Source organism: Diaphorina citri, unplaced genomic scaffold (genome assembly GCF_000475195.1).
Source record: "Diaphorina citri unplaced genomic scaffold, Diaci psyllid genome assembly version 1.1 scaffold722, whole genome shotgun sequence".
In the NCBI taxonomy this organism is placed as follows: Eukaryota; Metazoa; Arthropoda; class Insecta; order Hemiptera; family Psyllidae; genus Diaphorina; species Diaphorina citri.
Window position 1 is genome coordinate 161,729 of NW_007378155.1, and position 21,569 is coordinate 183,297.

General features: G+C 40.1%; 1 protein-coding gene across 1 annotated transcript; it reads right to left on the minus strand.

The window, feature by feature from the left end:
- Positions 1 to 782: 782 nt before the first annotated feature.
- Positions 783 to 9,545, minus strand: LOC103511506 (alkyldihydroxyacetonephosphate synthase, peroxisomal-like). Its single transcript, XM_008476227.1, has 6 exons — positions 9,534 to 9,545; positions 7,243 to 7,420; positions 6,600 to 6,730; positions 6,331 to 6,445; positions 1,552 to 1,557; positions 783 to 853 (listed from the first exon to the last, which is right to left on the minus strand). Exons 1-6 carry the CDS (start codon positions 9,543 to 9,545, stop codon positions 783 to 785), a joined length of 513 nt encoding a protein of 170 aa, XP_008474449.1.
- Positions 9,546 to 21,569: the final 12,024 nt, after the last annotated feature.

Below are 21,569 nucleotides of genomic sequence, written 5' to 3' on the forward strand. Positions count from 1 at the left end.
AAAAAAAATTTTAACATAAAATAAAAAAAAAAAAAAAAAAAAAAAAAAAAAAAAAAAATCAGTAAAACATCAAAACTCTGTTCCGTGTTGATTTATGCCGGGCGTCTCTTCAAACTATTGACGTAGGTTTTTTTTTTTTTAAGAGGTTTGACAGAGGGAACTGTAACTGCTATGGTCTTATCGTCCCGAAATCGAAGAGAGAAGGAAGACAGGATAGGAGAAAGCCAGCCGTTCCGAGAACGAACATTAGGTATCCCATCAGGATAAAATCCGCCCCGGGCGGGAATCGAACCCGCGGCCTAGCGCTTACAAGGCAGACGCACTACCAACTAAGCTAACTAGGCTGGCTATAACTTTTTTTTTCGATGAGTTACAGCGTTTTTTGTAAACATACTTTTCAAGGATTTTGATGAAAAATTGAAAACTTTAAAGTTAAATAGGTATCTCAGTTTGATGATTTCCATTTATTGCCCTTTTTGCACCCAGCTCCTCAATTTCCATATCTTCCGTTTTTTTTCTAGAATAAAAGGAACTCATAGGCCAATCGTTTTCCCTTTAGCTGTGTCCACACATAGTCAACGGCCGTCGATCGATGAGGTGAATCTATGTTATCGAGGCAGTGCGTGTGGACACACCTTTGCTTTAGATATTTAGGTACTCCTCCTCCCTTTCCCTATCTCTTCGTCCCCCCTAGATTTAAAGAAATTCAAAGGCCAAGTCATTTTCCCTTAGAAAAAGTCTGCTAGAGCAATGCGCAGTCACTCATCCCAAGAGACAGAAGTTTAAACAGGAACAGATGTGAAGTTGTGAAGCCCAAATGCCAAGAATGGGTTGTCGCCAGGACAACTGAATCCTGAAATAACATCTTTATCAATAGTGATGGGTTTAACCTTCATTTGGGATTTAAAATGTAGGGCACGAGGCCAGAAAAATAGAGGTAGGTAGGTACTAGACCCGGGTTTGAGTTCCGGGTAATGACAGAAAAATAAATAAAATTGTGGTAGGTACCATATCGAACCCACGCCATCCTGTTTACGAGGCGAGGTTTTTCGCCCGCAGTTCGGATTAGGCTTGAAAATTATCAAGTTAAAAATTATCAAACAGCTTAGCCCATAAGCCATAAGAGACGAGCATTTTTTTTCTTCCATTGGATCTTGCTGAAATTTAACCGCTTGTAACTCCGGACCGGTACCAAATCCCCGATGCACTCTGACGTGGAGCGACTGAGATATTAGCGAAAAAGAGAAAGGTTTGGTCAAGTTTGGTGTGACTTTAATGTAGGCCTCGACTTTCATGGGTTAGGTGTATTTTCCTTCCGGGAAAATGAGAGGAAAAAGCTTTATGCTCTTTGCTTCACTGTGTTCCTCTTGTCCTTAGCAGAAGAAACGGGTAGGTTCTAGATTATTATCGTTTCATTTTTCGACGTGCTCCGAATAGTTACTACGTACTAGTACTTGAAGTAATGTGAAAGCGGTACCCACCGACCACCGAGGTACATAAAAAAAACTACGCATTTACACACTGTCGGAGGTTGCTTTCCAAAGTACTCACCAGTACCTAGAAAACATTGAAGAATAATCCTTTCAAAATCCTAGAAATGTCTCAAGTGGTTGGGCATGGGCAGCATAGGTACCTACCTTTACTCTAGCAAAAGGTCTCAAGAATAATAATAATAATAATCCTTTGAACGTCTTTCTAATTCAAGTGAGTGGGTACCTTTCTTCGTAGCAAAGATTGCTATAATTTTATTTGCTATGCATAGGTGTAGATTATTATCATTTCATTTTTCGACGTGCTCCGCTTAGTTACTACGTAGTAGTACTTGAAGTAATGCGAAAGCGGTACCGACCGAGGTACATAAAAAAACTACGCATTTACACACTGTCGGAGGTTGCTTTCCAAAGTACCCACCAGTACCTAGAAAACATTGAAGAATAATCCTTTCGAGATATGTCTCAAGTGGTTGGGCATGGGCAGCCTATATAGGTACCTACCTTTTTTCTAGCAAAAGGTCTCAAGACTAATAGTAATCCTTTGAACGTCTTTCTAATTCAAGTGAGTGGGTACCTTTCTTCGTAGCAAAGATTGCTATAATTTTATTTGCTATGCATAGGTAATACCCAATTTAAAATAGGTAGTGGTACTTGGAAAATAAAAGAGATTCAAAGGAACGGCAACCCTTTATGGGGATTTGGGTACTCTTGAAGTGTAAATATTGTCGTTCGTGCATAAATAAATAAGTGAAATAAGCAGTACCGCAAATAGTGAATGTGAGTACCTATTATTATTATTTATTTTCTTTTTATTTTCGTACATTTCTTTTACTCTTCACAAATGTTTAGGTAGGTAACTATAGGTACACAACATTTGAAAAGAAAGCAGCCTCCATGCCCGAGTGGGCATCACACTAGGCTAGCTTGGACTTCGGAGGTTCTAGGTTCGATTCCCGCGGACTAAATTTTTATTTAATTGAAATGTGAAGTTCACTCAGCCTCGTGAGGACAATATGAGCTGCTGTTTTGAAAGAGTAGAGATTCAGATTTTGGTTCAGCCAGAAAAGACATTTGTACCTATGGAAGTATATATGTACCTACCTAAATACATAGACCCCATAGTTCTAGAAGAAAAGACATAGGTACATACCTATTTACTTACCTATAGCTACCTACAAAGAAAGAAAGAAGAAAGGAGAGAAAGAAAGGGGTGTGCCAATCTGTTTTTGTTTGATTTAAGGATCAGGATTAGAGATTATAGAGAGCGTGCTTAGAGAGGACATGTGCCAAAATTTCAAACATCTCTATTTTTCCTCTGTTGGAAAGTCCTGTCTACAGGGTGACACCAAATCCACTTTTTAAACATCTCTATTTTTCCTCTGTTGCAAAGTCCTGTCTACAGGGTGACACCAAATCCACTTTTACACTCCTTATCCTGTATTTTTACATTAAGGAAAAAGTAATACCTACACTACCTACAGAATTAAAATCAGCTGTGTACCTTTCATCTCTCTTTACCACCGAGCCCAGTCTTTTCAAGAGGAGAAACTTTGCTCGTAGGTCTCCTGTCTTAGGCTAGCAACTCACTATCAGGTAGACCTGATAGTGAGTGGCTGGCCTTACTCATGAGCTTCTTTCCCAGATCTTGAAGGAAAAATTTTCCCTCTTCAAAAAATGGTTCCAGGTTCTCCACGGCGACAGCTCGGAAAATGTAGCTATTTCGGAGATGTTGGTATTTTACGGTGTTTGGTATCCCGCGCTCCCTCTGCCACCGAACTTGATAGGTACCTACTCTTGATGATTTCTCAAGGTTGTAAGGGCCAGCCTAGTTAGCTTAGTTTGTAGTGCGTCTGCCTTGTAAGCGCTAGGCCGTGGGTTCGATTCCCGCCCGGGGCGGATTTTATCCTGATGGGATAATGTTCGTTCTCGGAACGGCTGGCTTTCTCCTATCCTGTCTTCCTTCTCTCTCCGATTTCGGGACGATAAGACCCTAGAGTTACAGTTCCCTCTGTCAAACCTCTTAAAAAAAAAAAAAAAAAAAAAAAATAGAGAAGTGGTCAATGTAATCAAATTAAAATGTTCCTTCTGATATTATGTTGTTTCATAGGTACCACCTCCCTCCCAAATAAATGAGGAGGTTCAACAGACCTAAAGCACCGTTCAAACCGGTGGAAAATTGGTATAATACGTCGGTGAAACCGTCATAATAAATTGGTATATTGGTAATACCGGTATAATTTATTGGCTTGAGATGTAAAGGCAGTGTTTTCCGCCCGCCAGTACACTCGACCGTAAAACACCAGCCTTACTCACTTTACACCGCTTTTTCACTAGATCTTAGCCTTTTGCGTACAGAATCAATTTCACCAGAATCGCTCTTACGGTAGGATTCATGTCCCACATGAAACTCAAGCGTTGTTGTTACAGTCAGACGTAAACAAAACATTTTTTTCAAATACGGTAGGATTCATGTGAGACATGAAACCTCCGAAAAGCGATTTGTGGTAGGCTTCATGTCACACATGAAATTGTTCCCTCGCTTTTAATTTATTTTCTTTTTTTTCCTAGTTGAGATAGAAACATCTGGTTTTTTTTGTCTTCTTCGGAAATCTTCGGACTATAATTCCGAATGCTTTGGAATCATAATAAACAAACACCGGCTTTTCAGTCTGCATTTGAAAGGAGCAAAAGATACACAAGTTCCTAGGCACGTCCTACCGTAACGCCTCCTATCTGTAAAAATCAAGCCGACCGTAGCGAGTAAATCTGTAGCTTCATGCTGGACATGAATCCTACCGTATCGCCAGATTCAAGTTATATTTCTCCTACCATAATGGCGGAACCATGATTTCATGTGACACATGAATCTGTCCGCAAAAGGTTAAAATGTACAAACCTCTGTTGATGTTGTACAGAGAAATAGGAGATGCAGTAGTCACAGAAGATTTAAAGCCAGCAATTTAGCTACGTTTGACACACAATAATGGTTATGAAGTCATTTGATACATCTTTTCCCCAACAGGACATTGGAGGTTAATTTTTTGATAGAGGGAACTGTAACTGAAATTAGGTAGGTCATAGAAAGTAAAAAGAAATGGCAGATGTGCGCTTTCGAGTGAAAACCCCTCTTATTAGGTCTTCATAGATTGGTTGAATGGTTTTCACTGTTTTGTTTGCGAAAAGTGGGTCACAGGATATTAGCAAGTGCGGGGGAGAGCACGCTTCTCTAGGGGTCTACAGAAAATGTACGTGGTAAATGGAGCTTCTATCTTTCCTGGGTTGAGACTGAGCAAAATTTCAGATTCTCTTTTATTAAAATGTTGGAGCTGCCCTACATCGCGTTATTGGTAATCCTCGCTCGCGTCAGTAGTTGGTTCAGAAAATTTCTTTGGCCATCCAAAGGGCAATTGTTCGAGCATCATGAGCACGTTGCCTTCTGGAATGTGATGTTAGACGAAGTGTATTATTTATTCTATAGGTATTTCATGTCCATTTTGCAGTGTAGTGCGTCTCCCTTGTAAGCGCTGCGTCGGAGGGTCGGTTCCCGGCCGTTGTGGGTTTTATCCTAAACAGATAAGGTTCGTTCTCGGAATAGCTGGCTTTCTCCAACCAATCCTTCTTCTCCTCCGGACGATAGCTGTTACAGTTCCCTCTATCAAACCCTTTTTGATAGAGGGAACTGTAACTGAAATTAAGTAGGTCATAGAAAGTACTGCTGGGGTAAAGGGACTTTTTAGTCTCATTCGAGCAGGACAAACAAGGTATATTCCATTCTTTTCTCCCTCCCTCTCTCTCTCTCTCTTTCTCTCTCTCACTTTCTCTCTTTCTTTCTCTCTCCCCGACCATCTCTCCCTTTCTCTCCCTCTCTCTCTCTCTGACCTTGGCACACTCTCGTACGACCTTGACTCAATGATATCTGATCTGGTGTTTTGGCACCGCACCAGAAACCCAGTTGGTACACCCCCGAAATCACCTGGGTTCGCAACCCCCTAACCCCCTTAAACGGTTCTCTAATCGTTTGAACCGTTTGTTCATCACGGACCGAAAGTGTGTCACGAGAGGACCGTTTTGCAAAATTCAAACCCCCTTTTTGCATGTTTTTTTCAGAGATTTTGGTGCGTGCTATTTTTCCGAAACCTTTGTCATGTTCTACTTCCTCTATTTGTCTATTTGATGGAAAGGTTGAAAGGTTCTTATGGGTAGGAAAATTTTCGATTCCTGTACATAAAGTTTTTCTTCTTCTTCTTCTTCTTCTTCTCCATTTCCCTCAACGGGATACAGTCCATTTTCGTGAAGACAACTGAGTCGATACTTTGAGTTTCAACCAGTGGCGGTGGCGGTAGGTATTACCAGAAGAAAATTTATTGAGTTGATGGAATCAGTGAAGGAGGCTTTTAGTAATGCTATGATGTCCAAAAACATTGCGAAGAGGCCCTTGATATTTAGGTACTACTTCTCCTCTATCTCCTTTTCCTCAATTGAGGAGCTGGGTGCAAAAAGGGAAATATGGATTTTTTGCCCTTTTTGCGTAAAACGGTTTTTTGAATAGAACGTGGTGATAACTTTTTTTTAAGAGGTTTGACAGAGGGAACTGTAACTGCTATGGTCTTACCCTCCCGAAATCGAAGAGAGAAGGAACACAGGATAGAAGAAACCCAGCCGTTCCGAGAACGAACATTATCCCATCAGCTTAGTTGGTAGGATAAAATCCGCCCGGGCGGATTTTATCCTACCAACTAAGCTAACTAGGCTGGCAAAAAAATCGAATGAAACTCACGACAAGTGAGAAAGGGACTTTACATATACAACAACTTTACCAACACCGGTAGCCACCTACCTGTACACTCCCGAGTTAGCCGTTTCTTAACATTGATACACAAGAGGACTGTTTTGTCCCAGGGTACAGAAGTTTCGAACGAGTCTCCAATGAAGTAATAGTCACACGCAAAATCCTGAAATATCAATTGAAATTAACAACAGCCTAGAGTCAATGCCCTTGCTAATAGCAAAGGTTGAGTGCAAAGGGCATCCACTGGTAAAATTTGTAACCGAAACCAAATGTCAGCCTAAAATCTCATAGACTTTTTATTATGTGGAAACACTTACCCGAATATAGGCAATAATATATGTCAACATATAACCGCGACGTCCATTAGATTCCCCAGCAGGAATACCACCATATCTCTTCGCAATGGAGTAGATCTTGTCCTCATTATTCTTCACATCCTCAGGATCACCTAAAACAAGAAGAGCCATGTTGTCATGCAGAAGGTTCCGGGTTCGAGTCCGACCATTGACAAAAATTTGTACTCGTTTTTCGATTGCAAATATTTCTACGGGTTACTTTCTGGTGTTCTTGTGTTGAGCCAGCACCTAAATGGGAAGTATCGTGTCTCTTATCGACTATATGTGGACAGAACTACAAGGCAGGCCACCCCCTAAGCTAACAAGATTGGCATAGAGGTACTTTTTTAGATTGGGTTGGGTAGGTACTTGACAGACTTTCCGCTCGTCTAAGTAGGTGTGTCCACAACGGAGAACCAACCACCAATCCTCGCCTAGTACCGACACAAGAGAAAATAAACCATACTTATGAATAGAAGCATCCTCAACGGAGTCTTGACCATAGCTCCGCATAAAATCAAGAAATTGAGCTGAGTATTTTTTCTGCTATGATCTCGGTGCGGCGAGGGTCAATGGTCTACGGTCGTGACCGCGCACCAAAGGTTAGACACGGGGTATGGTTTACCTTCAAACAGCACAGTAGCAGCGCACATTTCGTCATCTCTGAAGCCCAGTATCTTGGTGACATACAACTTCTTCAGTCCATCTGTAAGGAGCTCCAGGTAGCCAGGATCTGGCCGGAAGAATTGGCCTGCTTTTAGCTGAACGTTGTCCACCAGTCGAATCGAAGAGGGCTGACATCGCTGAAAAAAAAAGTAAATAATAATAATAAAATAAATGGAACGATTTTGTTTTTCAAATTTTAATAGAGCGATTCTCTATCAAACCTCTTTTGATCGTCTCAAAACCCATGAAATAAAAACAAAGGTAGATTCTGTTGAAGGGGGGGGGGAAAGAAGAGCCGAGGTACATAAAAAAACTACGCATTTACACACTGTCGGAGGTTGCTTTCCAAAGTACCCACCAGTACCTAGAAAACATTGAAGAATAATCCTTTCGAGATATGTCTCAAGTGGTTGGGCATGGGCAGCCTATATAGGTACCTACCTTTTTTCTAGCAAAAGGTCTCAAGACTAATAGTAATCCTTTGAACGTCTTTCTAATTCAAGTGAGTGGGTACCTTTCTTCGTAGCAAAGATTGCTATAATTTTATTTGCTATGCATAGGTAATACCCAATTTAAAATAGGTAGTGGTACTTGGAAAATAAAAGAGATTCAAAGGAACGCCAACCCTTTATGGGGATTTGAGTACTCTTGAAGTGTAAATATTGTCGTTCGTGCATAAATAAATAAGTGAAATGAGTAGTACCGCAAATAGTGAATATGAGTACCTATTATTATTATTTATTTTCGTACATTTCTTTTACTCTTCTCAAATGTTTAGGTAGGTAACTATAACTAGGTACACAACATTTGAAAAGAAAGCAGCCTCCATGCCCGGAGTGGGCATCACACTAGGCTAGCTTGGACTTCGGAGGTTCTAGGTTCGATTCCCGCGGTCTAAATTTTTATTGAATTGAAATGTGAAGGACAATATGAGCCTGCTGTTTTGAAAGAGTAGAGATTCAGATTTTGGTTCAGCCAGCGAAGAAAAGACATTTGTACCTATGTAAGTATGTACGTACATATATGTACCTACCTCAATACATAGATTCCATAGTTCTAGAAGAAAAGACATAGGTACATACCTATTTACTTACCTATAGCTACCTACAAAGAAAGAAGAAAGAAAGGAGAGAAGGAAAGGGGTGTGCCAATCTGTTTTTGTTTGATTTAAGGATCAGGATTAGAGATTATAGAGAGCGTGCTTAGAGAGGACATGTGCCAAAATTTCAAACATCTCTATTTTTCCTCTGTTGGAAAGTCCTGTCTACAGGGTGACACCAAATCCACTTTTACACTCCTTATCCTGTATTTTTACATTAAGGAAAAAGTAATACCTACACTACCTACAGAATTAAAATCACCTGTGTCCTTTTCATCTCTCTCCACCACCGAGCCCAGTCTTTTCAAGAGGAGAGACTTTGCTCGTGGGTCTCCTGTCTTAGGCTAGCAACTCACTATCAGGTAGACCTGATAGTGAGTGGCTGGCCTTACTCATGAGCTTCTTTCCCAGATCTTGAAGGAAAAATTTTCCCTCTTCAAAAAATGGTTCCAGGTTCTCCACGGCGACAGCTCGGAAAATGTAGCTATTTCGGAGATGTTGGTATTTTACGGTGTTTGGTATCCCGCGCTCCCTCTGCCACCGAACTTGATAGGTACCTACTCTTGATGATTTCTCAAGGTTGTAAGGGCCAGCCTAGTTAGCTTAGTTTGTAGTGCGTCTGCCTTGTAAGCGCTAGGCCGTGGGTTCGATTCCCGCCCGGGGCGGATTTTATCCTGATGGGATAATGTTCGTTCTCGGAACGGCTGGCTTTCTCCTATCCTGTCTTCCTTCTCTCTCCGATTTCGGGACGATAAGACCCTAGAGTTACAGTTCCCTCTGTCAAACCTCTTAAAAAAAAAAAAAAAAAAAAAAAATAGAGAAGTGGTCAATGTAATCAAATTAAAATGTTCCTTCTGATATTATGTTGTTTCATAGGTACCACCTCCCTCCCAAATAAATGAGGAGGTTCAACAGACCTAAAGCACCGTTCAAACCGGTGGAAAATTGGTATAATACGTCGGTGAAACCGTCATAATAAATTGGTATATTGGTAATACCGGTATAATTTATTGGCTTGAGATGTAAAGGCAGTGTTTTCCGCCCGCCAGTACACTCGACCGTAAAACACCAGCCTTACTCACTTTACACCGCTTTTTCACTAGATCTTAGCCTTTTGCGTACAGAATCAATTTCACCAGAATCGCTCTTACGGTAGGATTCATGTCCGGCCCTGGCTCCAGTAAAACCCTGTAACTCTAGTAATAACAGTAAACATCAGAGAGACAGAAGAAAAGGGTTGGTACAGTGTGGATGGATACCTTTCTATTTTTCTTTAGAAATGAACAGCGACAATAATACAAAACACAGGACCCACTAGGCTTCCTGAATATTTATTTACTTATTGTTCAAAATCGAAAAAAAAAGTTGGTGTGATCATAATAACACACGACTTTCTATTACCACAAACCATTCTCGGGGTATTTTGTAAATCAATGTACCTACATAACCCTGGCTCCAGTAAAACCCTGTAACTCTAGTAATAACAGTAAACATCAGAGAGACAGAAGAAAAGGGTTGCTAAAGAGTGGGTACAGTGTGGATGGATACCTTTCTATTTTTCTTTAGAAATGAACAGCGACAATAACACAAAACACAGGACTCACTAGGCTTCCTGAATATTTATTTATTTATTGTTCAAAATCGAAAAAAAGTTGGTGTGATCATAATAACACACGACTTTCTATTACCACAAACCATTCTCGGGGTATTTTGTAAATCAATGTACCTACATTACATACAGATTTCCTCTCTGCTCTTCTGGTATTTTCGTGTTGCAGCATAGTTAGCTCACGGTGTAGTGCGTCTCCCTTGTAAGCGCTGGGTCGGAGGTTCGGTTCCCGGCCGTTGTGGGTTTTATCCTAAACAGATAAGGTTCGTTTTCGGAATAGCTGGCTTTCTCCTAACCGATCCAACCAATCCTTCTTCTCTTTCGGACGATAGCTGTTACAGTTCCCTCTATCAAACCCTTTTTGATAGAGGGAACTGTAACTGAAACTAGATAGGTCATAGAAAGTAAAAAGAAATGGCAGATGTGCACTTTCGAGTGAAAACCCCTCTTATTAGGTCTTCATAGATTGGTTGAATGGTTTTCACTGTTTTGTTTGCAAAAAGTGGGTCACAGGATATTAGCAAGTGCGGGGGAGAGCACGCTTCTCTAGGGGTCTACAGAAAATGTACATGGTAAATGGAGCTTCTATCTTCCCTGGGTTGAGACTGAGCAAAATTTCAGATTCTCTTTTATTAAAATGTTGGAGCTGCCCTACATCGCTTTACTGGTAATCCTCGTTCGCGTCAGTAGTTGGTTCAGAAAATTTCTCTGGCCATCCAAAGGGGCAACTTATTGTTCGAGCATCATGAGCACGTTGCCTTCTGGAATGATGTTAGGCGAAGTGTATTATTTATTCTATAGGTATACCTAATATGTCCATTTTTTTTTCCTTCAAATTTTTATAGTAGCGCTGACCTTCCAACCCATATCTCTCAAAATAATGACAACAGTAAGTTATTACTAGAGGCTTTGTATTTGAAGTTCTTTGGGCTCTTTTTTGCAATAGAAAATCCAATTCACCCTTTTCTTATTGGTATACTTTTTGACTTTGTATAATAATTCTCTATTCTCTCGGTCTGTAGAACGAATTTGACCATTGTTAATTTCAAAATTGCTTCTTTCCATCGCAGGCTTTTTTTATGTGGTCCTCCAGGGTGGAATGCCATCACCGAATGACTGATGATCATTTGGTCACAATACCACCAATATGTATTGTTCGAGTAACAATATTCTCAAACCGAATACCAATTTTCCTTTCTCCTTAGTCAGTGAGATTGATTCTTCCTTAGTCTTTTCTTAAAGGTCTGCAAAAATTTCTATTTTCCCTGCACCAAAGTCACCCACTTTTAAATTGTTGTCCAAAATTAAAATTAATTACTCTTCTTGTCACGGGGGAATAATAACAATAAACAAAAGCAGAATTTGACACAATTTTAAATGGGACAGTCATCAATTTTTTTCAAGACACTTCTTTTCAAAAGAGGGTCACTTTTCTTCTTTTTACTTTTTGACAAGAATTTGAAGAGAAAGGAAAGGTTTGAGCAGTTTTGCGAAATAGGGTCAAAAAATTACCCACTTTCTCTCGGTGTGGTGAGTTTTTCTTTTCAAAAAAGGGTCACTTTTTTTCTTTTCTCCTTTTCTTGACAAGAATTTGAAGAGAAAGGAAAGGTTTGAGCCTTTTTCTTTTCAAAAAAGGGTCACTTTTTTTCTTTTCTCCTTTTCTTGACAAGAATTTGAAGAGAAAGGAAAGGTTTGAGCAGTTTTGCGAAATAGGGTCAAAAAATTACCCACTTTCTCTCGGTGTGGTGAGTGTTGCAAAATATAATAATGATGCTACGCATGGTAAAAGACCTCAATGAAAGGCTTTTCAGGGTTGCTTCCTCTATTTTGCAATTTTCGTTTCCACCCTGTTAAAGAAATGAAAAAAACAGTGGGAATGATTGTGATACCCAAGAACAACGTTGCCTTCATTCTGATTTGGTGTTTTCAAGTATGACAGTAACAAGGTAGGTCTTTTTGTCCTAAAATGGAAGAGAGAATCAAGACAGGATAGGAGAAAGCCAGCTGTTTCCACCGTGTTAAAGAAATGAAAAAAACAGTGGGAATGATTGTGATACCCAAGAACAACGTTGCCTTCATTCTGAATTGGTGTTTTCAAGTATGACAGTAACAAGGTAGGTCTTTTTGTCCTAAAATGGAAGAGAGAATCAAGACAGGATAGGAGAAAGCCAGCCGTTCTGAGAACGAACCTTATCTGCCTAGGGCTTGTCTCGGGCGGTAATCGAACTCGCGACATAGCGCTTGTAAAGTGCTATAACACCCCTAGGGACATTAGGGTATACCCTTCAAGCTAACTAAGCTGGTTCTGGAATACCCTTTGCTCTACTTCAAGACACACTCCTTTGAATCTATGACTTATGATAAATTATAACACGAGTACAAAAATGCATAATCTATAACACCCCTAGGGACATTAGGGTATACCCTTCAAGCTAACTAAGCTGGTTCTGGAATACCCTTTGCTCTACTTCAAGACACACTCGAGAACAAACCTTATCTGCCTAGGGCTTGTCTCGGGCGGTAATCGAACTCGCGACATAGCGCTTGTAAAGTGCTATAGCACCCCTAGGGACATTAGGGTATACCCTTCAAGCTAACTAAGCTGGCTCTGGAATACCCTTTGCTCTACTTCAAGACACACTCCTTTGAATCTATGACTTATGATAAATTATAACACGAGTACAAAAATGCATAATACGAGTATTAATGCTTCGGTTCCAAATTTTCGAGCAATTTGTGCGATGCTTCTGGTTGACTGTTTGGTTATGTAAGGCTTGTAACAGGGAAGGTCATTGTAGAACTCTTTTCTTTTCCATCATCAGAGCGAAGGAAAGGGCGGGATTACAGGGCCATTTACAGCTTAGCCCTTAGCCAGGGGCCCTCCAACAATGATGTTCTCCTTTTAAGGAAGTTGCTTGAGGGAACTGGAACAACGAATGTCTTATGGTCCCTAAATCGAAGACAAAAGGAGGACAGGATAGGAGAAAGCCAGCCGTTCCGAGAACGAACCTTATCTGTTTAGGATAAAGTTCGCAACGGGCGGGAATCAAACCAGCGACCTATCGCTTACAAGGCAGACGAGCTACCCTACAAGCTAACTAGGGTTGCTGGGCGCCTAACAGCAACATGTTTAATAGGGGACACGGTTAGTTCAGTGGTAACGCGCTTGCTTGCCATGCAGAAGGTCCCGGGTTCGATGCCCACTATCGACAATAATTTGTACGAGTTTTTTTGATCGCAAATATATTTCAACGGGTTACTCTCTGGTGTTCTCGTGTTGGCCCAGCACATGGGAAGTATTGTGTCTCTTCTCGCCCGTCTTATGAGAGGCAAAGCCTTGTAAGCGCTAGGCCGCGGATTCGGGCGGATTTTATCGTTCTCGGAACAACTGGCTTTCTCCTATCCTGTGTCCTTCTCTCGCGTCCCAGACCAAGCTCTGGCCATTCTGCCACGGGACTATCGTGATGCCGTCCGGTCGGTACGTATCATGCGGGACTGTTGTTCCGCATACGGTTCTACTCAATCCCACTTTTCGGGCCCTGGCTCGTCCCTAAATAGAAGACAAAAGGAAGACAGGATAGGAGAAAGCCAGCCGTTCCGAGAACGAACCTTGTCTGTTGAGGATAAAGTTCGCAACGGGCGGGAATGAAACCAGCGACCTATCGCTTACAAGGCAGACGAGCTACCCTACAAGCTAACTAGGGTTGCTGGGCCCCTAACAGCAACATATTTAATAGGGGACACGGTTAGTTCAGTGGTAACGCGCTTGCTTGCCATGCAGAAGGTCCCGGGTTCGATGCCCACTATCGACTATAATTTGTACGAGTTTTTTTTGATCGCAAATACATTTCAACGGGTTACTTTCTGGTGTTCTTGTGTTGGCCCAGCACATGGGAAGTATTGTGTCTCTTCTCGCCCGTCTTATGAGAGGCATACTACGGGATGAGCATGCTTCGACACAGAGATCGCAAATATAGGTATTTCAACGGGTTACTCTCTGGTGTTCTCGTGTTGGCCCAGCACATGGGAAGTATTGTGTCTCTTCTCGCCCGTCTTATGAGAGGCATACTACGGGATGAGCATGCTTCGACACAGACAACACGAGTCACGAGTCTAATGTAGCAGTTGTTTCGATTGTGTTTTATTTTCTGGAGAAATAACGGCTCGTTTCGGGCCTCTTTGAGAAGCCCCGCGTCCGGGCAAAAGGCACCTGACGAGGCCCCCCTTTGAACGCGGCCCTGCAGGGATTGCAAATTTCGCACCAAGATTTGAATAGGTAGGAAACGGCCTTGCCTTTCCAACAGGTAGGTCCTAGGATTTCTCATTGTTACTCAACTTGTAATATTGTTCAATCTTTCACACGAACTAACGGGACTTCATCGAGGATTGCAAATTTTTGGTGCAGTTTTGAAGGATTTGTAACATTTGTATGTGAATAGAGGTAGGTATATGTATTAATATTTTCAGATGTTCACATGATGATTAAACGGGAGATAGGTAGGTACATTTTTTTCTCACCGAAGGAGGATTTAGGTGTTGGCCATATGTAAATACCATCTACTAGATCCGAGTAGATTCGGTACAGTTTTGACGGATTTGTAACATTTGTATGTGAATAGAGGTAGGTATATATGTATTAATTTTCACATGTTCACATGATGATTAAACGGCAGATAGGTAGGTACATTTTTTTCTCACCGAAGGAGGATTTAGGTGTTGGCCATATGTAAATACCATCTACTAGATCCGAGTAGATTCGTATAAGCTCAACCCATCCACCTGATCCTTTGGGGCTGTTTGCCCCTACACCTAAGCCTTCGAGTGGGCTTTTTGCGTATAGAGTTACAGTAGCCCAGTAGATAGCGTGACAATTTACAGACAGAAGATCGGATTTACGTGACAATTTACAGACGGAAAATCGAATTTTGGAAAAGAAAAGATCATATGTAGTGGTCAAGGGGACGTTCCTCGGTGGTGTAGTGGTCAAGGCGCTCGCCTGGTAAACAGGAGGGCGTGGGTTCAATCCCAGCCTGAAAAGAAAAGATCATAATTATGTAGTGGTCAAGGGGACGTTCCTCGGTGGTGTAGTGGTCAAGGCGCTCGCCTGGTAAACAGGAGGGCGTGGGTTCAATCCCAGCCGAATGAACAAGCAGGGCCCGTCCCCCCAAAAACCAGTTTTTTTGGTTTTTGGCTTTTTGGTTCTCTGGACAAAATTTACACCATCATTTTCGTGATCCTGTAAAGAGACCTTTAATTTGATATATAGGTCGACCAGGTTTGGATAAGTCCTTCTATGGGAACAGACAGACAGACAGACTGACTTCGTCCGCTGTTCGTCCGAGTCGAGTCTGTCCGAGACATGTCCACCAGTAAATTCAATTTTAAAATATGTTTAATCATGGGTATGAAAAATATGTAACTATTAAAATGTCAATAAATTACAAAATTACCTACATTGCTCTTGTGATGGATTGAATATAGAAATACAAAAATACCTACCTAAATGAAAAAAGTGCCTGTATTATGTAATATCTATACCGATATCACTATCAAACCTCGTCACCCTAGCACGATGATGTAATCTACCCAGAAAACAAGTCCTAGGTGCCTTCAGGTAGAACGAAGGCACCCATTGTTTTTGTCTCCCGTTAATACCCAGAGTACCTGGGTTCGATCCTTTGTGTTACACAATTCTCAAGAAGTTGCATTATTTCCAACACGACCCCGAGTTATGAAATATTAAAATAGTCACGGGTTTTGTTTTCCTGAATTAGATATTAGAATTAGATAATAGAAGGTTATCATAAAGAAGAATAGAAAGGCTTTTTTGTTGTTTTTAGTCAAAGGTCGTAAAAATATGACGAAGGTTATTTTATGGGCAGGTCTGTGTCTGATAATAATTGTATCTAATGTTGTATGCAGTCTGTGTCCGTAATAATTTTAGTTATTTCGTCAACATTTTTTTAGGGTAGGTAGGTTAATAAATATGTAAAAGAAAATATTCTCGGAGTTCCTAAAAAAGGACCGTTTTGCAAGATTAATTTGGCCAGCCTAATTAGCTTGAAAGGTAGAGCGCCTACCTTATAACCGCTAGGTCACGGGTTCAATTCCCACCCGAGGCGAACTTTATCCTAAAGAGATAGAGTTTGCTCTCGGAACGGCCGACTTTCTCCTATCCTGTCCTCTTTCTCTCTTATCATTTGGGACAATAAGACCTCCGTTGTTACAATTCCCTGTATCGAACATTCCTTTAGTGATATTTTTTTGACAGAAACTTTCGTCAGTTGTAGGTATCGAAGCAGGTACTTTCCTTCAAGGGACCCAAACCAAATTTCACCATTTACAGTTTTAATATTCAGAGCGAAAACCCAATTTCTTTTTAATTTCTAGAACACAGCTGACGTTTCCTTCCTTAAAAAGTACCGTTACCGTTAGGTGATCAAGTTGTTTCAATAGAATTTTTTTTTTCTTTTTTTTTGCATAGAACCAAGACATATCTAGTACTCCAGCCCACAAATTTGTATAAAATTATGAATAATGGCAAGGCCTTTGTCACAAAGGCCGTGTATATTAATCCCCTTTCCTTTTCATCAAGGAGGAATTGAGTATTCATCCGTCCACATCCCTTTGATTACTATGAATAGCAATCATTCAGGATACTTGTACTTTGTCGTGGCGTAGTTAAGAACCAAAATCGGTTAAATCGGTACCGTTAAAGCTTTTTTCCTTCTTTTTCTTCTTCTTCTTCTTCTTCTTGAGAGGTTTGATAGGGGGATGGTAACAACGTAGGTTTATCGTCCCGAAATTGAAGAGAGGAGGACAGAACAGGAAAAAGCCAGCCGTTCCGAGAACGAACCTCAACTGTTTATGATACGTTCGGTCCAGGCGGGAATCGAATTCAGTGAACCACCGAGAACGGGTTCATTCAACATGCTATCACCGCGTCCGTTGTACTGATGGGCTAATTTTTGGTATATTCTATGGTAAGAAACTATTGCTGTCAAATCTACTAATATTGCGGGGCTTGAGACTGTGGGAGTAAAGTGACATTTCAGTCTCATTTTGGCAGTATTAACAAGGCTATTCTATTCTAATGTTGAAAAGCTGCTGTACAAATTTGACAATGAAAGAGACACCCATCTGGTTCATTTCGGTCCATGCTATCCGCCACTAGTATTGTTATCAGCCCCTATCAGTGGGAGGTAACCATCCCCCAAACCTTTTGGTACACGGATGTGTCATTTCTAAACCTACCCATCTTTTTTCACCCTCAAAAATTCACCCCAGCTTCCTCATTTCTCTCCCCTAACACCCCCACTCTCTAAACTCTCTCCCCCTAACACCCCCTCCCCCAGAAATGTCCATCTCAATTTTAAACAGCTTTCTCTCTATTTCTCCCCTTTCTATTAACCCTTATGTGTTCCTTGAGGTCCACTCCATCATGTTCGATTTGGTTCAAAAATTTCTCTGGCCATTTAGAGGGGCATATTGGAATATTGGACAAAGTATTTTAGTTGTGAAAAAAACAATAATAGTCACAGTATGATAGTGAATAAGGTTTAACGTGTAATTATGATAGATTTTGCCCATTCTAATAATTTGTAAATAAATAATGTTAGAGAGCAAAAAAAGGGGAAGAAGAAGAAGAAGAAGAAGAAGAAGAAGAAGAAGAAGAAGAAGAAGAAGAAGGATATTATAATGCGAAAGAAGAGAGCAAAGAAATGGGAGAAGAATCGAGAAAAAGGATGTAGATTTGAAAATGATGATCAAAATATCATTTTGTAAAAAAAAAAAATATAATAATAATAAATTAATAATCTTGATTCTAGTCTTTTTTTTAAATTGAATTGAATTGATTGATCGATCATTTATATTGTTGATTGAAAATTGAGAGGTGCCTTTCGAAATTTTGGGCAAAGTACAGCTACGCTGTAGGTATCATAAAGATTGAGTTGAAATTGATTATTATTAATCGTAGATCAACTTTGTGGGTGTGGGTTGAAAAGCTGACTCTCTGTCACTTTTATTTTTACGTTGCCCGTGGTTGGTGTCCGGATGGATGACTTCGGATCTGGAGGTTGGTGGTTCGATTGTCATAGCGAGCTGGATTCGGGGAACGACATTTATGTGACAAGCATTCATCATTCATGCCCCACACAATTAAAATTCCACTAATGACTACTCAGTTGTTTTTACATATATATCCATGAATGCCTACCTACTACCTATATAATTATATTCTTTGAGTATATGATAGATATTGAATGCTTGTACTACATTAGCAGTATAAATGGTATACTAGCAGTATATAAATGAGGTATATTCTATTCTATTGAATATCATTATGCCCACAACAGTACAACTCCTAACATAACTTTCGGATTCTTAATAACTTGACCAAGTATAAATCACCCTCTAACCATCTCTAATAACCCTGATTGACATCATGAGACTTGTGTATTTGAAAATTCAAAATTCACAATAAATAATAAAATTTTAATAAAAAGAATAAAGGCCCTTTTTGTTTTTTGGGGAAAAAGGAAACAAAAGGCGAACACAAAAAGAATGTTTATTTTAAAAATCCATCTTTTTTCACCCTCAAAAATTCACCCCAGCTTCCTCATTTCTCTCCCCTAACACCCCCACTCTATATAAACTCTCTCCCCCTAACACCCCCTCCCCCAGAAATGTCCATCTCAATTTTAAACAGCTTTCTCTCTATTTCTCCCCTTTCTATTAACCCTTATGTGTTCCTTGAGGTCCACTCTATCATGTTCGATTTGGTTCAGAAATTTCTCTGGCCATTTAAAGGGGCATATTGGAATATTGGACAAAGTATTTTAGTTGTGAAAAAAACAATAATAGTCACAGTATGATAGTGAATAAGGTTTAACGTGAATAAGGTCTTTGGTGACGATGGTTTTACTTTTACAATGCATTCGGCGACAAAGTACCCGCCTACTCAAATAAAATTGACCGCAGCATGAATGACCTTACGTTTAAAATGCTATCACTTTTCTTACGTCTTACATAGCCCTATAACCTAATACGGTCCTATAATCACTTTTCTTTCACAGCCCTATAACGGGTTAACCCTATGAATCATTTCGGGATGGGGCCCCTATTACTAATATTGAAAAGCAACAAATTCAACAATGAAAGAGACACCCGCCTGGTTCATTCTGGTCCATGCTTCGCCACTAGTATTGTTATCAGCCCCTATCAGTGGGAGGTAACCATCCCCCAAACCTTTTGGTACACGGATGTGTCATTTCTAAACCTAACTGTTCATATTCCTACCAAAACTAACCCACCTACAAGAAGAAGAAGAAGAAGGCTGATTGGAGCTTTCACCGGCTAATTGTCATAGCGGAACCTTTATCTTTCGGTAAGTTGAATAAAATTTCATTAGGTACTTATCTTTATTTTCACTTTCCTAGTAACCTATCTATTTTCTTGTAGGTACTTTTTTTTCAAGTTCAAATTATTCTATTTTATCGTCTTCGTCTAATCCTTCTTCTTCTTCCACTTTTAATCTTCTTCTTTTCAAAGACTCTTCTTTGCATGTTTACCAATAGAATATTAAAATATACGAGTACAGGCGGGACATTTCATTTTTCCAAAAAAATAGGGATGTCCCGGGAAATACGGGACGGTTGGCAGCCCTAGTTACCATCCACCCTGTATTACTTTCTCTTGGGCATTTTTCTAGATGTGAATTTGGGATATTCCTGAAGCCACAAATATTAAACTTTCTTCTTTCCAATAATACCTATGATTTAATCAATTTCTCTACAATATAGGGGCCTCATCCCGAAATGATTCATAGGGTTAACCCGTTATAGGGCTGTGAAAGAAAAGTGATTATAGGACCGTATTAGGTTATAGGGCTATGTAAAAGTCTACATCATTTCGCCCATTGTGTGTTGTCTTGTAATGTGTTGTATCCACGAAATTGAACAATGTCTCAAGAGGTGGTAGAGAGAACTGGTACAATGGAGGACTTATCTTCCCGAAGTCGACGAAAGAAAGTCGGATATTCCGAGAACGAACCTCATCTCCTTAGGATAAAGTTCACCCTGAGAGGGAATCAATCCTAGCTCGATCCTACAATCTAGCGCTTACAAGGCAGGCACGCTACCTTCCAAGCCAACTAGGCTGTCCAGAGTTCTAGAGTGTCTGGCAATGTTAAAACATACAATTCATTCGCCACAAATGTTGTATTTTCTGACATTTTCCCTTGAAATTTCACATTCACCAGCCACCACGAACACCAGATTGTTGCCTTCACTTCGCAACAAGGTACTTCTTTGTATCTTTTTTCCCCCTTAATCCCTTTTGTATCGGTTCTTCTTCGTTTTCTTTTACTTCGTCTACATCATTTCGCCCATTGTCTGTTGTCTTGTAATGTGTTGTATCCACGAAATTGAACAATGTCTCAAGAGGAGTGAGAGACCTCTTCGTGCCTTCTGCCAAAAGACCTGTTTGCTGGGTCTACGGTCATGCCGTCTGCCAATGCCGGGTTCGAATCCCACCATTGACAAAAATTTGCACTCGTTTTTCTATTGTAAATATTTCAACGGGTTACTTTCCGATGTTCTCGTGTTGACCGAGCACCTAAGTGGAAAGTAGGTATTGTGTCTCTTATCGACCATCTGATGAGGGACATACTGCGGGATGGGCATGCTACGACACAGACCACATGAGTCTAAAGTAGCAGTTGTTTTATTGTTACGAAATAAAAACGGCGGTGAAGCACTAATTTTTTAATGCTAGAAAGACGGAGTCCCATTTTCTGGGTCTATAGTAGCTTGATTTGAACAATTGAAGAAAAGAAGTGAATGCTAAGTTTCAAGTTGGTAATTTTGCATTTGGCATTAAAAAAAAACTGAAAAGAAATTTTCAATTTGACAAATAAGAAGGAATAGGTAGAGGGGGAAAAAAAGACAAAGGAAGATAACGGTTCTAAGCGCCAGAAAAGAGCTTCATAAGAAAGGAAGAGATTTGAAATAAAAGGAAATGATAGATATATGAAACGAAGAGAAAGAACAAACAAATAAATAAATGAAAACAAAATATATAAAATAAAAAAAAGCCTCTAAAATCCAAAGGTCCCGAAGAGGCTATCGAAAACTGGTATCATATTCACAAATGGTAGGTTTTTGGGTACTTGTTGCATTTCTTGGGACAGAAATAAACCTAACGGGACCGGATTACGTCTATGTCTAGGTCTAATAATACGGATTTGATCAGAAATCCGTGTAAAGTGAATCGGTTCATTGCATTTCCTGGTGTCGGATGAATCTTTTGTGCGATTTTTGGAGCACTTTACGATTTTTTCGAAGTTTGTCTAACACTTGATATAGTTTTTGGAGATTTTTTTTCTGTGAGATTCTGAGCACTTTATTTTTTTTTTCGAGCACTTTATTTTAATTTTTCGAGGTGGTATGTCTAGTTTTTGGAGAGGTTTTCTTCACTTTTTTTCTCCTAGTGTTTTTTCTCTCCTTTTTAGTCCGTCCTTCCTTTATTATTACTAATAATAAAAGGTATAGGGGACGGACTATTGTATTCGCTTCGG

Excerpts from the sequence above, each read along its gene's own strand:
- LOC103511506 (XM_008476227.1), bottom strand. Across the intron at positions 6,731-7,242 it reads TGCTACTGTGCTGTTTGAAG|GTGATCCTGAGGATGTGAAG; the intron begins GTAAACCATACC and ends TTCTTGTTTTAG. Across the intron at positions 6,446-6,599 it reads ATATTATTGCCTATATTCGG|GATTTTGCGTGTGACTATTA; the intron begins GTAAGTGTTTCC and ends TTGATATTTCAG.